Raw genomic sequence first — 18,691 nt, 5'->3', positions numbered from 1 at the left:
GGCAATATATTAAACCCACTGGTACACTTGTAGTAATGTTGATTAATGTGTATTGTCCCTGAAAGTATAAACAAATAAGAAATACAAACTGGAGGATTGGCCATTTATATGATGGCTGATTTATCATCACAGAATTGCATTGTCTCCTTGCACATGGCACACTGTGATGTAATAAAAATAGCAGGATGCCCACTTTAAAATTTTGCACTCATGCAGTTTGCAACTTCATTGTTGAAAGAGAGCCCTGTGTGACATCTTTAAGTGGATAAGCTAAACAGAGGCTGGATTCAAACATGCTACTACCTTGGCAGTTGAGCAGGAAGTAGCTCATGTTGTGGCTGAAGGAGCCACTGATATATCCACAGCTGTTGGACAAGGCGCAGGTCAGACAGCGACGGTTGAATGAGCCAAATGTGTCCGCACTATGAAAATAAATATGAGTGTTTGTTTTTAACATTGAAACTAAAAAACAAATTTTCCCGACTATCAAAGCCACTAGTTTTTCAAGTGCAGTATAAGTTCGAACAGCTATTACCTGTACAAATGCCTTCGCTTTGGACCATCTTCAGTGCTCAAGAAGTATCTGTGTAAATACATAAAAAACACAAACATGGAATGACAGTCATGTATAATTTTTATTTTTGGTCTACTCTGTGACTTTAGCAGAGCTATTTTCCCCAGTCAGCTTAGGAACTACCCCAGTAATACCCGACTAGAAAAGATGTTTTATAAAAGAATCCAGAACAGAAATGGGACAAATCTTACCCCCGTTTGGCTGAGATTCTTTCAAATCCCTGCAACTCTCAGGAAAAAAGAGGAACTGTGTTTCTATATATGTTTGGATGAGGGTGTAAATATGTGAAGTCATGCTAGTCAGATCACAGTGGGAGTGAAATTATCAGGGAGTGATGGGGATGAGTCACACTCCTCATGGGTGCAATAGAGACTCAAGGCGGTTTTTATGTGTGTGCATTCAGGGCAGTTTGTTGTGTGGAATTATTTGAGATGGCACAATAGAGCATCTATTTCCCAATATTTCAGTACTAAAGACCATATCCAGTATAAACCTTTATAATAAAAATGAAGAATAATTTTATTGTCAAACCACTGAAATGATGGGCTTGCCTCTGTCCATGGTGCTGAATTGCTACACTCATTTATCTGTTTATCATTTATGACCACATAAGACTCTTTAGGCGTACCTTGCTATTAATGGGTTGGGCACTCTTTTGCCTTCAAACCTGTCTCAATTCTTAATGACATAGTTCATCCAGGTGCTGGAAAAATTCTGAGAGATTTTGGTCCATATTGACATGACAGCATCACACAGTTGCTGCAGATTTGTCTGCAGATGCCACAGTGCAAATCTCCTGTTCCCTCACATCACAAAGGTGATACCTGGATCGAGATCTGGTGACCGTGAATTCCATTGGGGTTTTCCAATCTTCTGTTGCCCAATTTTGGTGTGAATTGTAACCTCAGTTTATTCTAAGCTTATTGGAGTGGCACTCAGTGTGGTCCTCTGCTGCTGTACCCCATCAAGGTTCAATGTGTTGTGCATTCAGAGATCCTCGTCTGCATATCTTGGTTGTAGTGAGTTGTTACTTGAGTTACTGTTGGCTTCCTATCAGCTCAAAGCACTCTTGGAATTCTACCCTGACCACTGGCATCAACGAGGCATTTTCACCCAGGGAGCTATTGTTTACTGGATATTTTTCATTTTTTTGACCATTCTCTGTAAACCCAAAGAAATGTAGATGAAGAGAGTATGGGTAAATATCAACAGATCAACCTGCTTGGCACCAACAACCACGCCACAGTCAAAGTAAGTGAAATACTTTTTCTTTACCATTTAAAGCTTGGTTTGAACTTCTGCAGATATTTTTGAGGTTAAATAACCCAATTAGATGTTTGCGTTAATGTGCAGTTGAACAGGTGTATCTAACAAAGTGGGTGGTGAGTATATGTTAACCTAGAGTAAATGTAAACAGTCGCAAATGTGTGGTAACATGCTTTTTAGTATGATTGAGTTCTGGTGGCGGCTTGGGGGTTTGTGCATGCTCACATCAGTTGGTTCTCCTCGTTGTAGGCCAGAACTTGAGTGACATCCCAGTCTCCAGATGTGATAGACTGCAGTGTGTCTGTACTAATGTTGGGCTGTGGGTGTAGAAAGGCAAAAATAGCAAAAATATGATAGCTATCCTCCAATGCCACCAACATTTTCTGTATGTGACAGGAACAGGACAAATATTTCACTACAGTCACTGCAAGAAACACCAGATGTACCACCTTGGCAATTTACAGGTGACAGAAACTACTGGAAATAATCATCTAGGAGGAATTATGCATACAAAATTTTCATTAATAAGGGCCACACTTTTTTAAAGTTTGATATGAAAGTTTCATCAGTTCCAAGTTAAGTTCAAGTTAGTGATGCAAATACTTGGCATACAAATATTCTCTCACCTGGGAGATGGACATGGAGATGTGAAAGAATTTGCCCCTGCCTCCTTGAGGGATGGCCCGTGTGAAGAACAGCTTCAGGCCATCTTTGGAAAAAAGCGGCTTCTCATTCTGAATACACAGAGAGGGTTGATCTAAGTGTTTTCACTTAACAAGACATAAAATAAAGACTGCTACAGACAACTAAATACGCAAGCTGCTTAATGCAGTAATTATACAAAGGCATTCCTGCGTTATAATTTAAAAAGACAGCATACACAGCTTGGAACAAAGCAAGAAATGCCAGGCAACAAAGCAAGTAAACAGTGGCTATAATTTAATGACTGCTACAAAGGAAAGGATAAGTACCTCAGTGCCTTAATACTCTAAATCCACCTTACACACACGTGTGTATTATCATTCTCACCTGCCTGTGAAGCCACCCTTCACTTTCATCTTCGTGTTTCTGTAGAAACAGATAAACAGATTTCAGGTGGGATAAAGAAACAGCCTTTCGCACATGCACCATGCACACTGTGCTCACCTTAGTGCAGACTCCTGTTGTAGCCTCACACAGTGTGAGGATTGAGATGTTCTGTGCTCTGTTCAGCCAATTAATGGCTAGTTTGGTGGTGGTGGCCCATTTCACCATGGTCACATAGTACTCACTGGGAAACAGAAAGCATATTTAGCATTTATTATCGTTGGTATCAGCTGCAATATGGGTAAAAATAAGATGATGGAAAAAGTGAGAAAATGGTTGCATCTGAATACAAAGAAATCAAGCAGTGTATAAAGAGGTGGAAAAAATAGGCTGTAAATATGAAGAGACTAAATAGAGGCATTAAACTTAATGGAACTACACACAACACCCTATTAAGGAAAAATGCATCACTGGGGGCAGAAAATTCCCCAGTCTGTGCAGCATATCATATAATAAAAATACCCACTATGCCTCTGTAATATACTGTATTCAAAAATATTTTATTATCCAAAAATACATATTGCTTTGCATCACCTATGATAACACATGCATATACAACTAATATTTAGGACTTTTCTGTTGATCTACAGATTTGTGATCCTGGACATTAAAATTTTTTTCATCTTCATTTTTCATCCTTGTACAGGAAAGGGATAAAATCTCCATATTTGGACACTGGATGGGTCGGCAGGGAAGCCGCACACATCAGTTACAAGTCCCTGATAAGAGGTATCTTTAACCTTTACTTGTTTTATTTTAAATTTTAAGTTATTGTTCTTACTGATTTACATAATATACATAATTAATGATTAATTAAAAAAAAAATTTAGGATGAGGTATTTAGTTAGCTTTAGAACAGTAGACTAAGATTTGGGTTAACATATGCAGGCTGACATTTAAAAGGTCCGTTTCCTTGATTGTTATAGTGACTCTGCAGATAAAATATACTTCCCATTCAAACATATCAGTGTAAGAATTGTGCTGACTTGAGACATGCGACAAGAATGTGGTAGCATATATTTGTTACACAGAAAACTGTAAATATACAAATGTGACAAAAAAACACACTGTAAAAAAAGAATAAATATAAATTAAAAAGTCATTTTTTTGCAATCTACATTATTTAATAAATGAAAATATATCAGTCATGTCACTAAGGTAAGTACACCTATACATTTGGTTAAATAAAGCCTCATTGGGGAGTGACGTGTCTTTTTAAAGCCTTTGATAGGTCTAGGATTTTGCTTCTCAAGTGTGTGGTGTCTAAAGAGTTTTCTAACTCATTCAGGAGAAAATAGAAAAGGATGTAGATACTATATCTGGCAAGGGTTTGAAGAAAGATCTCCAAATTATTTTAAATATATTGCACTTTAATGAAAATCATACAGTTACAGCACAATTATAATTGTCCAATTACTTTTGAGTGAACTGGGGACTCTAAATACTCTAAATCCTACAAAAGTTATAAACCCTCTTTAACTGAAGCTTAAAGTCTGTCCTGCAATCACATCTTGACTGTTTGTACAGATATGCCAAAAAAAGCCAATGATTTTTCCATCGGTTTTATGTGACTGCAAATCTGAGCCAAATCTACGATGTGTAAAATGTGCATCGGTTGACTGAGCACAGAGGTAGACTGTTTGATAGTTTTGGATGACTCACCCTATCCTGGGATCATCGGGCCTCCTCATTTCAATGGTGTGCAGAGGGCCGTTAAGGTTCACGACATAAAGAGTGATGACTGGATTTTCCTCTCCAGCCTGATCAGAATGAAAACAAAGTGAGTAATTGAGCATAATGTCCCATAACAAACAAAGCAAAACATAAAAACACTTTGCTTAAACCATTCGATTTCTATAATTTAAACTATCCGCATCAGTACAGATGTTTAAAGAAGCAAAAAGTATACCTTAGGGTAATGGTACTCTTTCCCTATTGGGTAGGGTGAGCCTGTAAACATTGGCAGCTCCATCCTGGGCACCAAGGTGTCATTGATGGTGGCGTATGCTAACCTGGCACCATCTGGAGACCACCAGTGGGCAATGTGGGACTGGAAAATCTCCTCTGGAAGAGCAAATAGAAAATGACCATCAATCATAATCATAGTGAATAACACAATCCAACAGCAAAGACAAAAGTGAATTACATAGCTGCAGGCCAACAGCATCACATGGTTGTTACTTGTTGGGATTATAATGGAGCAGGTGTTCTGGGGAAAAACTGCATTTTGAATTTTATAAATGCTCTTTATGATTACTAGCACTATTTGTATTGTTTTGCCTCCTTTTTCTTTCTCCCACCGGTCAGCATATGGGACTTAGCCCTGACTTGTCAAAAGAAAAAGAAAGTCAAGCATAAACAGTATGATAACTCCCTCCTTAAAGTAGAAAATCCCTCAACTATTCAGGTGAAAGAGCAAGTTTTTCTTGAATCCTCCACATGCCAAAGTGCCCTTGGCCAGGACACTGAGCCACAATTGGTGGGTGAGTGTTTGTATGAATAGGGGAAGGAGAAGCAGTGAAGATTATTTTAAAAATACTACTGCTGACTTTTTCCCTACTTTGGTCAAACAGATATAAAAAATTCAAAGATACCCTCTTTGTCCTCTCAGTAACACACTATACATACAACTATACTTTGTCCCTGAGCTGCTAAATTTGGAATCTCCCACTCACTCACTCTCTCTTAAACCTACATGTGAAACCACTTGCTACCCAAAAGTTTGAAGTCATAAATCACAACAGCATTTAATCTCAGTACACAGTATGCTGACCAAAATAGAACTCAGCTACATTTCCTTGAAATAAACCTAACAGCACTTTCTCACCAGGTACCACAGCACAGATAACTTTCTGGGTCGTTACTACATGTCTGTGTGTACCATTTTCAGCAAGAGGCTCAGCTCATTTCAGGTCGGTGACCTAGACATTTCCCCTGAGCCCCTCTGTGTGCAAGCGTGTCCACGTAAAATAACATAGCGATCACAGACACTCCTGTTTTACATATACAGAGAGAATAACAGGGAAACGAGAGCAGTCTAGGCCCTTCATCTCCTTTGCAACACAAAGACAGACACACACACACAAAATTGCGTCTGTCAACACAGAGTGTCTCATTAGGAAATTATGCAAATAAAAGCTCACTGAGGGAACTTTTTGGCAGCATAAAGCATAGCCTTGACAATCCTACTTCATTACTAAGTCTGTGGCGACAATGCAGACGGTATCAAAAACACTCCGACTCATTGTTACAGCCTGCCACTAGCTACATTTATATCAACTTTTGCAATTAAAATTTCATTAATGCTGTTTATCTGTGGGACTGGGTGCTGGCTTTGGGGAATTAACAACATCAACTACCAATTAGCATTTTCATTAACCACGCATCGCTTGGTGGAATTACTTGATATGCAGCATCATTTGTCAAACACCTTCGGTACAGACGCCTATGTACATTGTTCTCTTACGCAGTTCTGCAAAAGTAGTTGGGCTTGTAACTTTCTACTGATGGACACTGTTTCATGTGTTTCACTGTTTCAGACTATGGTTTGCCTTATTTTATCATATGTCATACAGTATCTATCTATATATATATATCTATTGCAAGCATATGGAGAAGTAATTTTGTCTTAAATTAGCTAAAATGAGCATTTGAAGTGCTCTAAACACTCTATTTCAGGCAGTTGTTTCTACGCTTGGATCTGTATGAAGTTAAAGAGTGGGGATATCCATAATATGGAAATCTCAGTTACTGTCAAAACAGAAGGCCCACCCACCTGCTGTTCAAAACTATTGTTTGCCAAACGCAACCAATCAAAGAACCCTGCCATACAGAGAGAGGGAAGGGAATATAGCTGCACCAAGGGTCGGTATAAATTATATAAGAATTATTGTGAATTGTGAATCATGCAAAGCTACACTTGTTGAGTGTTGTTGTTGTTGGAAATGAAAATATGAGTTGGAAATGAGCTGAATAGGTTCCTTTAAAGAACCTGAAACAATACACATCCCTGCGGAAGTAACATTAGAAGGAAAAGGGCTAATGGAAGCTTTTAGTCCTATTAGTCTTTGGTCTCTCAGTCTCCCTTGTGTGCCCACTTGCACCCTGCTGGCAGTGCTCAGTGGGGAATGATTGGATCTCATTGTCTGATGCTGAACAGAGCAGCACAGCACAACAAAGCATGGATTGCATTTGTAAATGATGAAAAATAAAATAAAATATAAAAATGATTTCCCGCATGGCCAATTCTACCGCTGCGTGCCAACTTCACCGGCGGCAGCTTAAAAGGCTTTCCGCGCGGAGTGGAACCGCCGAGCTGTCAGATCCACTCGGCTGGGGACGCCCAGTCACCTTGGCCAGTCAAGGAGAAAGCAGTTACATCTCTGGAAGTGTCCTGATAGGTGTGTGATTACAAAAGAATGTGCAGGGACAAAAGGGAGAGAAACCAAGAGAAGAGGCTGTGAGCGAACCACTTTTAATGAGCCAGCTCTCATTTTCTCTCTTAAGTAATGAGATCACATCTCCTGTCTTTTTACAGCCCACCTCATTGTAACGATTACGAAGGTGAGCTGTCGGAGGCTCATCTCCTTTGTCCATGTTCTCCATCCTGGTGTGCAGACTACATTATACACTGAGTAGAAGACATTATTAATGCATGAGATGCCATAAGTCAAGTGGCCATTGGGAAATAATGAGTGCAAGGTGACAGATTCAGCAAAGCTGAGCTAACAAGAAAAAAAGATCAGACATCCAAGGTTGCAAATAGTTGTTTTTTAAAAAAACATTAACAGGATACAAAAAAAAAATATAAAAATGCTGCAAATATTCCGTAAACTGTGGCACAATCACACCACGAATCCTTCTGAGTGTTTAGAAAAAAAATGACCACATGCATCCAACAGAGGGTAGCAGAGATCCATGCTAAACACAAGGTGAAGAAGCAATGCAGCACAGAGGGAAAGCCTGCCTTTGTCTTTAGTGTCTGGTGCATACTTCTAGGTCACTGCTCCTCTGTTTTGGAGTCCAGCTATTTTTCTCTTTGAGATGAGTTGGGTTTTTGACATTTGTACCAATACGAGCTAAAACATTTGAATTAACCCCCCAGTCACCTCTGCCAAAACAAACAAACAAACAAAAAACTACACAGTTCAAATATTACACATGTCCAATTAAGTGAATTTTAACCACAGAGCACAGAATTGAATACAACTACATATACCTGGCATGGTCAAGTCCTGCTAGCCCTTCATTCTGGCTTGCCGACAACCAAACTGGTTCGATGGCATGACAATCTAGTCTTCCAGCCAAAGCGCCACAAAAATATGACAATAAAGGTGCTGATACTATAAATACAGCACAACTATCAGTGTGCAGATTGAGGATGTGTTGCAAGCGATAATTAAGCATTAGCAGAGAAGCACATGACAGAAGAAGTGAGATTTTGCAGAGCATCTACAAAGCCTGCAAATAATCTGTTTGTAGTTCTGGCTTAGGAAACCGAAGGATGAACACTGTATTACAGGGCATTGGTTTTGCAGGTTTATATTCAGAAAGAAGATTTAAAAAAGGTACAAGAGGATTTAGCCACTTTACATCTACAGATCTTGCAACAGTTCACTTCCTGTAATTTCAGTTCAGTTATATTTATCTAGCATCAACTGGCAACACAAGTCAGAGCAGGACACTTTACATGATAAGGTAAAGAGTTTCCTCTAACCAAGAACTTGATAAGTAGCTTCAACATAAGCCCAGCATTTTGCACATTAACAAAAAGATGCGATGTGAACATGTTACAGTTTTTAAAAATAGAGGGATGACTACAGAAAACAGCATTTGTGGGTTTACAAGGTTAAACTGACGCATGTTTTTATTCTTTCCTCAAACACGCTTTGTAAAGTTGGCATTTAGTTTTTCTAGTTATAAGGTGCAAGCCAATTTACTTTGAAATATAGACCTCAAACCTCATGAGGATAGTGACTTTTTTCAGAAAGTTGAACAGTGTCCAGTCCAGACATAACATTATGGCTTCTGCTGCCTATAGCAGACACTTACTGAACTGGAGTCTGCAAAACATAAGGTCCAGCAATTTTAAGCTTAAACCTCTTCAATTTTTTAACTTCTTTGGTCTCTTACAAGTACCACTTTAATGTTACACTCCCCACAAAATGTAGGAGAAGGTAAAGAAAAAGAAAAAATACCACACCTCAAACGTCCTAGTCAGCGAGAACAAAATACAATCTGTCTCACATCAAAAGAGAAATACGTGCTTTGGAACAGAGCCTTTGTCAGGGCACTAGAAGTAAATACAGTCAGTTCAGTGTTATACACAGGGGCAGCTTGAAGTTGGACCTAAACGTAAAAACGTTTCACTGAATCAACAGAAAACACTAAACTTCATATACTAGTACCTCTGAGCACCAACAAGAAGATGCACTCATGAATGAAAACAAAGTGACCAAAACTAATTATTAGTTTTTATTAGCTTCACTGTCAGTATTTGTTATTTTGATGACTGTAAAATGTCTGGTATTTGTCCCAGGTTTACCATAGAGATTACAATGGAAACAACAATTAGACTCCACTGTTCTGGACTTCAGGTTCATGTCTAACCAAAGTGATTGCACATTTTCAGTCAGTGTTAGGTTACCCCTTGTCACATCTCAAGGTGTAGACAGGCTGAGGAGGGTGTCTGCTATGAGAACCTCAGAATAGCATCCTTACTTTTTGCGGATGATGTGGTTATGTTGGCTTCATCAGAGCGTGACCTTCACTATGCACTGAACTGGTTTCCAGCCAAGTGTGAAATGGCTGGGATAAAAGTGAGCACCTTCTAACCTGAGGGTATGGTTTTCTGTCAGAAAACAGGGGGAATGCTTCCTCTGGATTGGGGGAGAGAGGCTTCAAGCAAGGTAATTCAAGTGTCTAATTCAAGTGATAGTTGTGCGAGCTGGGGCAGTACTGCTGATGCTGATGGGGCACTAGAAGTACTGCAGGTGTTGTACCAGACTGTTGTAGTGAAAAGAGAGCAAAGCTGAAAATTGAAGCTTTAAATTTACCAGTCCGTCTACTGTGTCCCAACCATCACCCTCTGCATGGTCATGAAATATGAGTGATGACCGAAAGAGTAAGGTCACGGATACAAGCAACTAAAGGGTGTCTCAGCCTTAGAAATAGGACGAGGATCTCAGACTTTTGGAGGGATCTTGGAGTAGACGTGCTGTTCCTGTATGTCGAAACAAGCCAGTTGAGGTGGTTTGGACATCTGGCTAGGTGGCCTCCCGAGTGGCTTCTTTTGGAGGTCTTCTGGGCATGCCCAACTGGGAGGAGGTGAGGTACACCCAAATGTATATCTCATCTGGATTGGGGATGCCTTGGAATTCCCCAGGAGGAACAGAAAAGTGTGGATGGGAAGAAGGACATCTGTAATATCCTGCTTAGCCTGCTGCCACCATGACCCAACTTGGGATAAGTGGAAGACAATGGATGGATGGACTGATGGATGTTCGATTTCAGGTAACTCTACACTATTGAAATTCACTTAGAAATGTGTTAAAAATGATCTGAATTAAAACAGTTCTCTACTACCACAATTGGTAAAACTGAGAAGTAGAAGGTCCAAATACAAGTTGTCAGTCTAGTCCTAAACACTTCAGATGTTTCTGAAGTGACAAAAGAATTGCCAGTTGTGTTTACTGGCAACTCCAAATCACTACAAAGATCAAATTAAAAAAGAAATTACACAATCACTGTTTCTCTTGTGCCAAGAAAGCTGGACAATACACACCTTATTTTGTCTGATAATCTTCAAACAGCACGACTCACATCCACTGAGAAAGTTCTACAAAACTATTTCTCCCGTCTGTTTCAGACTGTACTCTCAACAAACTAAAGCCCATATTTTCACTCCCTTTATTAATCTTTCTCTTTCCAGTGCACAAGTGTTGATTATGTGGTTACTCTATCTCCTGCAGAGTCTGACACAAACAGACTGATAAACAGAAACAACCCCTACAAACAAGCCTCTCGATGCAAACATTCATCTAGCCAAATATCTAAGGGGCAAACACAAGTAAAATCAAAGCAACAGCGGGTTTTTATCTGGGCACACCAGAGCCTAATAAACAGCCATTTCCTTGGGCTGTGTCACACTGCAGGATGTGTCAGTATCAGTACAGCCTCAATAATCAGACAGCCAACAGATGACAGAACACATGACTATTACACACAGCCCAATGGCGCTCTTGGCTGCATTTCCTCTTTTTTAATTTTGCTTTTCTTCTTTTCTCCCTTCTCTCTCCATTTCTGCTGTCTGCACATTACTAGCACACACACACACACACACATTTACGGATTAAGACAACATTGCAAGCAAGAGGATAATCAAGCCCTGGGAGATTATTTGCCAACCTTTTCACCCGTTAGCATCAAATCTGCTGCACAGCGACAGGCACAGCTTAAGACCTCATTTCTCCTCAGCAGCAGTGTGACCCTCAGTTTGACCTTGGCTGGAGGATGGCCTGAGTCATTAGCATGGAAAGTCTTCTGCCTTGCAGTCTTGCTGATGAATGTAAACATTACACAAGCTGGCGAGGCTTCTAAGCTTGCCTGCAAATGCTTGCATCATATCTGGGCTAATGCCAAATCTATTTACAGGCTTACAAATACAAGTTTTTCAAAAGAGATTTATTATTAATGGGAATGAAAAGGACTTTTAGTGCATTCTCAAAGGAAGATAAATAAAAAAATAAAACCTGGCATAATAAGGCCATCAAAATCAGCTGGTTCCAAGACATTTTGGCATAGATTTACATTCAATATGAACTTAATAAAAGCCTCATTCCATATCCATTGCCATTATTGCCCAGTTTTCACTCCCTCCACTCTTCTGGCTTCAGGCTTTCTACCAGATTTTGCAAATTGGCTGCAGATATTTGGTTTCACTTGGCCATGTGAGCGCTGGTGAGTTCCAACACCAATGCTGGGTGTTAGGGTCTGGCTTACAGACGCAAAGATGGTAGATGGGGTTGAAGTGGTGACTTGAGGACCTGGCTCTATGACATGGGCCAAGGATCACGCTGAAACAAGAAAGAGATTTAGCCAAACTGTTGCCACAAAGCTTGAGGCACAGTTTTGTTCAAAATGATACCGCATAACATACAGCAGTAAAGAAGAGTTATTATCCTTTTCATTATTTTATATTAACCCCTGTATATACTGTTAGAATCGTGGAGGCTCATATTAAACAAATGCTTCAATTTCAGGCTACTCTGAATGCCAGAGTTTTGGGGGGGGGTTTTGTATGATGTCAGGGGTATCTCTATACAATCATAGTCATTACCAGCACAACCCTATCCACCTTCTCTGGGGAAAAGAGTGAACTGAAAGAAAATTAACTAATAGCTTAGTTGCACTAGCCTAAAAATAAGAGGGAAATTCCCTGCCACTACGAAAAACAAATGAGAAAATCAGGAGCTGCTGAGGGACTGCATTAAAAGTCATTGCAACAATTACGCGTGCAACCCCTTCAACCTGTGGGCAAGCACAGTCAAGTTGACTGCACAGGTTGTCTGATGGCAAACAATCACGTTCTGGCTTGGACTGACTGCAACTGCACTCTGACAGGTTTTCAAATAACTCCTTTCTAATTTATAAAGGCAGAAAGACAGCCAACATGTTGCAATCAATCTGCGCCAGTCCGCTCCCATGTGCGCTACTCATCTGTGATATATCTCTTTGAAATAGAGGACACCTGGTCGTATTCTGGTGTATAACTGTAAACTGATGAGTGCCTATCTCAGTTTACAGTTACATCACTGTCCTTCAGCAAATACATCACTAATTGTGGAGGAATTTCTGTTTCAAATCAATGAGGCTCTGACGAGATTATAAATGTAATGTGAATTTCTGTTTAACATGGATATTTGTGTATGTAGACTGCAAGAGCTTCATGATTGCCAATTTATGACAAACAGCAGCCAACCTGACCTCATTCAAGTGCAGAGAGATGGTAGACTGACTCTGTCTTGTCTTTTTATTGCTGTTTTGATGCACAAAAGTCACTTTGAAGACGGAAACTGACTGTGAGTGGTCACGCACCTGATCCAACAAAATCATTCTTGGTCATAATAATGGTTTCTAGCCAATGTTTTCCAACCATAAAAAAACACAACAAGCCTGTTTTGTTGTCTTTGAAAAATCCCTCCATTATTGAATAAACATAATTCTGATGACAGGCTTTCAAATGTGTTGTGTTGAGATAATAAAATAGCCCATTTTTTTCTCAAACTAAAACACTTTACCACATCACACTGTGCACTTAAAGCACACAAAACCAATTGTATAGTCCTATGATTCACTTTTATCTCAACATTATGAAGCAGATTCTATCTTTTATCTCTGAGTGAAAGATTTATCTGGTCAATAAATGATGAGTGTAAATTATCAGGCCTTCAGCAACCCATAAATATGGGGTCAGACACTGCAATATCACTCCGATTAATGTTTAAATGGCTCAGAATGGATATTGCTCTTGAAGAATGGACTTGCTTTCAAATATCAGCTTGGTTAATGCGGAGATAAGAGGGCTGTGGGTGGACAACATTAAATAAAAACAGATGAATTGTGCAGGAAAGGCAGCCAACGGGCTCTAATCCTGATGCACCGGTGACCTCAGATAACCTCTCTGCCACAGCGTCTAAACCCTGACATCTCCTTGGTGGCAGCCTCACACTTTCAAACAGATATGTGATGTTTAGCGTTACTCCAAGATTAACAGCTTGTTGTGTATCATTGGCTGTCTCCATTTCTGCTATCTCTGTATCTGTGAGTCTGCTGCTCCCCATCTCCCTCCTGCTCCGTTATTAAAACACCGTTCCACTGGAGCAGAGTGTTCACCCAGCGCAGCAGATATAAATTCATTAGTTGAATGCTAACACAGTCCCTGTCACGGTTTATACTGTGAGGCGTACAGGTGAGCTTTGATTGGTGGTGTTGACGCTCGGAGAGCACTTTGACATCTATATCTTAATGCACAACACACACACAGCCGCCGAGTTAATGGACATCAACTGATGTAGAACATTCATTCGTTTTCAGGGCTGTGTAAAGCAGAAGCAAATTGACAGGATATCCATTTTTTAATTTACCTGCAGGAAATCAAGCGCTACATGCAAAAAATACTAATGTGGCTACAGACACTTGGGAGTCATGCTGTCTCATGTCATTACTTCTAAATACCTGAGCTGCTGCAGAGTGTTCAAATTAGAAAAATGTAATACAAGGAGAATACACGGGACGAAAGAGGTTTACTACATGTTTTCCCTAATTGTTATCAGAACTAACACACTTATTTTCTTTCATGGAAAGAGTTAGATGAGAAAATGCATGTCAATCTTATGTCTGTATGGTAAACGTAAGACTACAGCCTGTAATGGGTAGCTTAGCTTACGAAAGTAGAGAGCAGAGCGAACCATTAAACATAATGCCTTGTTACATACATACGGTCACATCAAAACTTTATCAGTCTTCTTCACAATATTGCTTCAGTTCTTTGAAGTTTGTAAGCATTTTTTTATGCACAGCTATCTTGCGGTCAAACCACCACATTTTAATCTGGCCAAAGTCTGGACTTTAATTCTGCCATTTCCTTTTTAAGCTAGTCTGCTGTAAATTAGCTGTTGTGCTTGGGATCATTGTCTGGTTGCAAGACCCAAATCTGGATAAGCTTCATCTCTTGGATAGATTCCCTCACATTTAACTCTAATCACACTGATATAGAGGGGAATTTGTGGTCAATTCAATGACTGCAAGGTGCCCAGGTCCTGTGGCTGCAAAACAAACCCAAATCATCATCCTGAAAATTGGTATAAAATGTTGGTGCCAATATGCTGTGTTTGTTTTTTTGTTAAACGACACATACATCTCCATTTTGCTCGTCTGTCCAAAGGACATTGTTCTAAAAGTCTTGTGGTTTTTTCAGAAGCAACCTGACAAACCTAAGCTGTGTTGTCATGTTCTTTTTTCTTTAGAGAGACACTTTCTTCTGGCAAACCTTCCAAACACTTAGCACTTGGGTTTCCTGCAGTTTCTCTGAGCATTGCATAGTCCAAATTTGCTAATTTGCTAGGACATCTATGCTTGGAAAGATTGTGTTAACACACTCCTGAATGCTCACACTTACTGATGATCAAGTACATATATGCTCATAATTCCTATGGAAGCAATAAGAGTCTACTTCTCCTCAACTACTATGCTACCATTGTATGTATAGTATTTGAGCAGCAAGAAAATCTTTTGCCTTACCCTCATATAACCAATCACTGAGCCCATTGAAGATGACACCTTCTTTGCCAGTAGATACCAGACGAATAGAACGGCTCTCCACCTTAGACCGATAGTAGATGTTGTTTTCAAAAATGAAGATCTGGAAGAGTTAGAAATAAAAGAAACACAGTCAAAAATTTGAATGAAAAAATTGACAAAACATCTAGAGAAGTACATGTCCTCAAGATCCTTGAGCTCAGATATTGATGTGTCAATGAAACTGACACCAGCTTTCCTAAAAATGTAAATGTCCTAAAAGTGAATGAGGTCTTACCTTACGATTTTTATCAATAACAACACAAAACAGAAAATCTGAGGACTGTGTTGTATTTAAACTGAAGAATAAGATCAACCGTAGATCAACCGTAGGGTCAGAAACACACTCTTTTCACACACAAGACATCACTGCACACATTTGCAAAAGCACCTTTTGATTAGAGAGAAACCAGCATCCCCAAAAGTAAAAAGACAAGAAAATAAGTCTTTTCAATTTCTGATAAGACAGCAAACCTTGGGACCAGATTTTGACTTTGACGCTCTCCTCCACAGGCCTGCGGGGCTTTCAAGATAACTGAAGGTCAACTCTTTCATTACAGAGAATAATAGATCATCAGCACCCACAGCGAATGTGGTAAGGCGGGGCTGCTCTTGGGGCTGGAATTTTAAAATGTTACATCCTTAATGCCATGCTGAAATCAATCTCAGGCTATTACAGAAAAGGGCTCGCTCGGTATCTCAAGGATTTGGAATCTCTTGGCCTCAAGCAGGTATCATGGTATCAGTTTGTGAATGATTCTCCAACAAATATTCCCTCTGAGCTGTATGAATGATGAAACCATTCAGGGAGCTGGAGATTGCTGCTTGCTGATTAAATACTTCTTACAACAGTGCAAAAAGGGTCAAATACTACACAGGAAAATCTCCTGTAGAAATCTAAGTCAGCTGTGTTTAAACAACATGACAGTAAAGCAAAAAAAAAAAAAAAAAAAATGCTAGCTAAAAGTTTCTTAAGCAAACAGACCCTCTTTAAAAGTAATACAGTGTGTGTCACAATTACTTTCTCCTGAGGAGACGTAAGCCGTGGGCCCGTGTGTTTTGGTGTCACACTGGTACAGATGGAGTCCCTGTTTAGAAGCTAATCTAGGCCACAGCACAGAGAGAAGACCTGGCCCCGTTCTCTGAAGGAAGGTAAAATTCTACCATTGATGGCAGTCAGTGAGAGTATCTGGAACAGTCTCTGGATACTTTGGTCTGGTTGGACCAGTCACTCCAGCACAGAGTAGGGCAGGTTAGATTTTAACAACATATTTAATCAAGTTAATCTAAGTGGTAATTAATGTTATCATACTAAATTTTCTAAACTAAAATGGGGCATGTTATTACATGTTATGCTTGTTTAACCCGAGTGTGAACATGGTATTGGGAGCTTTTAATCATTCTGAGGCCAAGTGTATAATTGCATAGAGCTGGATGAGAAAAATGTTTAGGCCAGGTCAGGACAGTCAAATGGTCATGGGAAGGTTCCAGGGTTTTAACTTTTCACTCTTAGTAAGGATTTCCCTTGTAATTCTCCAAGGAGGCAGGAGGACTTTTAATACTTAATAAGCCTTGAATTATTTGTCACACACATTGTACTCCTGTATGTAGTGCGATTTCAATGAAAACTGTATTACAGTTTCCCTTTCTCGGTCTCACTGTCATATGCAAACACAAAGTCTCTAATGGCTCAGTCACACTGCAGTAAAACCTGCCAACCTTCTTGTGGTTGCTCAGAATTTTTATTGGTGTTTTTTTGGTTTTGTTGCATTTACTTTAGCAACTGATTGCATACAGTTGTGGCAACAAACCAGTCACAGACAGATTGAGCGTACAACACACTTCAACCTGGTCACGCACTCAGGTCTCCTGGTAGGAGGCAACCTGACTTTAGTCATTCTCTGATGAGAGAAGGTTTATGGAGTAGGGAACTTGACTCAACTGGCTAAATGAAGTTCTGGCTGGACTCAGGACGGAAGTATTTAACATGAATTTCCATTTAATTTGTGTAGATGGCAACAGATTTCCAATTGTTGCCAATTTATCATGGTTAATAACCCGATTATCACAAACAGTTTACATGCAATTGCCAACTTGACACCATTCAATATCAAATTGACTCTGTCTTATTACCATTTTATTACCATCTTAATGCACCAACGTTGCTTGGAGACAGCAGCTGGCTATGATTGCAGACCTGGTCCCTCATCTTTGATGCAGCAATTTCAAAGGCAACAACATCAGAAGTTCACTATGGTCACGATAAATATGTTCATGTCACCGTTGTCAACCAGTTTTCCCTAATGTGACTGTAGCGTATTGTCAAGGTCAAAGTCAAATGTGTTTATAAAGCACATTTAAAACCACAGAGTTGACCATAGTGCTAATAAAAATATACAGCTCAGAGAAAATCAACATTAAAATGCAGAAATGCTGTGGACAGCATACATCAAAATAGGACAATATGAAATAAATACAAAACAAAATAAAATAAAACAAGAATGTCACACTGGAGCCAAATAGCAAGGAGAATGTATGAGTTTAAATCTGTGTGCAGATATGTAGATTATTCCATAGATCCGGTACTGTTGCTGCAAAGCTTGATCGCGTCTCTTTTTTAATTAGGTTTTAAGCTTGAGTAAGAGCAGCTGTTGACATGACCCCAGAGCTCTTACAGGTGTGTGAATGTGAAGGAGCTCAGACAGATAGAAAGGAGTTAATGTAACACACCCAAATCTGCTTGAATATTTGTGGACCACACGTTAAAGAGTATAAAAGCAAACTCCTCGACCTGCTTTTGTTGCAGAGAAAGCACAACGACCCTTATTTATCCACTTACACTGACTTTTTAACTTTTTAACTGACTAACAAATTGCTAAACGTGTCTGGACAGCTGTGTTTTTGCACAGGCATGTATGTGAGCAGTTTCTATGGGAACATAAAGGAGATTTAATCATGTGCATAAGGGATTTGGGAAAAGGATAACAGGTGGGCTGATTTACGTATATTAGAAGTGCAGATATCACAACACATGCCTTGGCTCGAAGTCTGTGTCGGCTTGTTTCAGTTGATGGACGTCTCTCGCAACCGCAACCTCCTTGACAAGAGGGCACCTGAACCTTCAGGGATACCAGCTGCTCAGTTTCATGCTAACAAAACTCAGCAGCTGAAAGTAATACAGCTTCATGACTAATGGTGGGAAACTTGAGGCTATATCAATCTAGCAAGAGCGTTAATTAATCCAGTGACGAGATAACAGGTAATTAATAGCATTGTGCTGCAGGATGTAATCACACAGTCTGACTGCCCTGCAAACCAACACACTGAACTTCATTAATACCCTGACAAGTCTGATTGTGTGATGAAGGAAGAAGGTGTATGTGTGTGGGGGGGTGTTTCATCTCAGAA

The 18,691-nt window shown here is 39.7% G+C and overlaps 1 protein-coding gene across 4 annotated transcripts in view; it reads right to left on the bottom strand.

Annotated features, from left to right (window-relative positions):
* LOC116324446 (dipeptidyl aminopeptidase-like protein 6) overlaps window positions 1–18,691 on the bottom strand; it is a 261,572-nt gene that overhangs the window by 13,022 nt on the left and 229,859 nt on the right. For all 4 annotated transcript variants that reach the window (XM_039617141.1, XM_031745037.2, XM_039617140.1 and 1 more), the window contains 9 exons: window positions 15,227–15,347; window positions 4,836–4,990; window positions 4,589–4,686; window positions 2,987–3,110; window positions 2,870–2,908; window positions 2,467–2,574; window positions 2,066–2,157; window positions 536–583; window positions 304–422 (listed from right to left, as the gene is read on the bottom strand). In XM_039617141.1, coding sequence (XP_039473075.1) covers window positions 304–422; window positions 536–583; window positions 2,066–2,157; window positions 2,467–2,574; window positions 2,870–2,908; window positions 2,987–3,110; window positions 4,589–4,686; window positions 4,836–4,990; window positions 15,227–15,347 — 904 coding nt within the window. The remainder of the gene's footprint in view (window positions 1–303; window positions 423–535; window positions 584–2,065; window positions 2,158–2,466; window positions 2,575–2,869; window positions 2,909–2,986; window positions 3,111–4,588; window positions 4,687–4,835; window positions 4,991–15,226; window positions 15,348–18,691) is intronic.

This window comes from Oreochromis aureus, linkage group 9 (assembly GCF_013358895.1).
Source record: "Oreochromis aureus strain Israel breed Guangdong linkage group 9, ZZ_aureus, whole genome shotgun sequence".
Lineage (NCBI taxonomy): Eukaryota > Metazoa > Chordata > Actinopteri > Cichliformes > Cichlidae > Oreochromis > Oreochromis aureus.
This window is presented reverse-complemented; position numbering and strand designations above follow the sequence as displayed.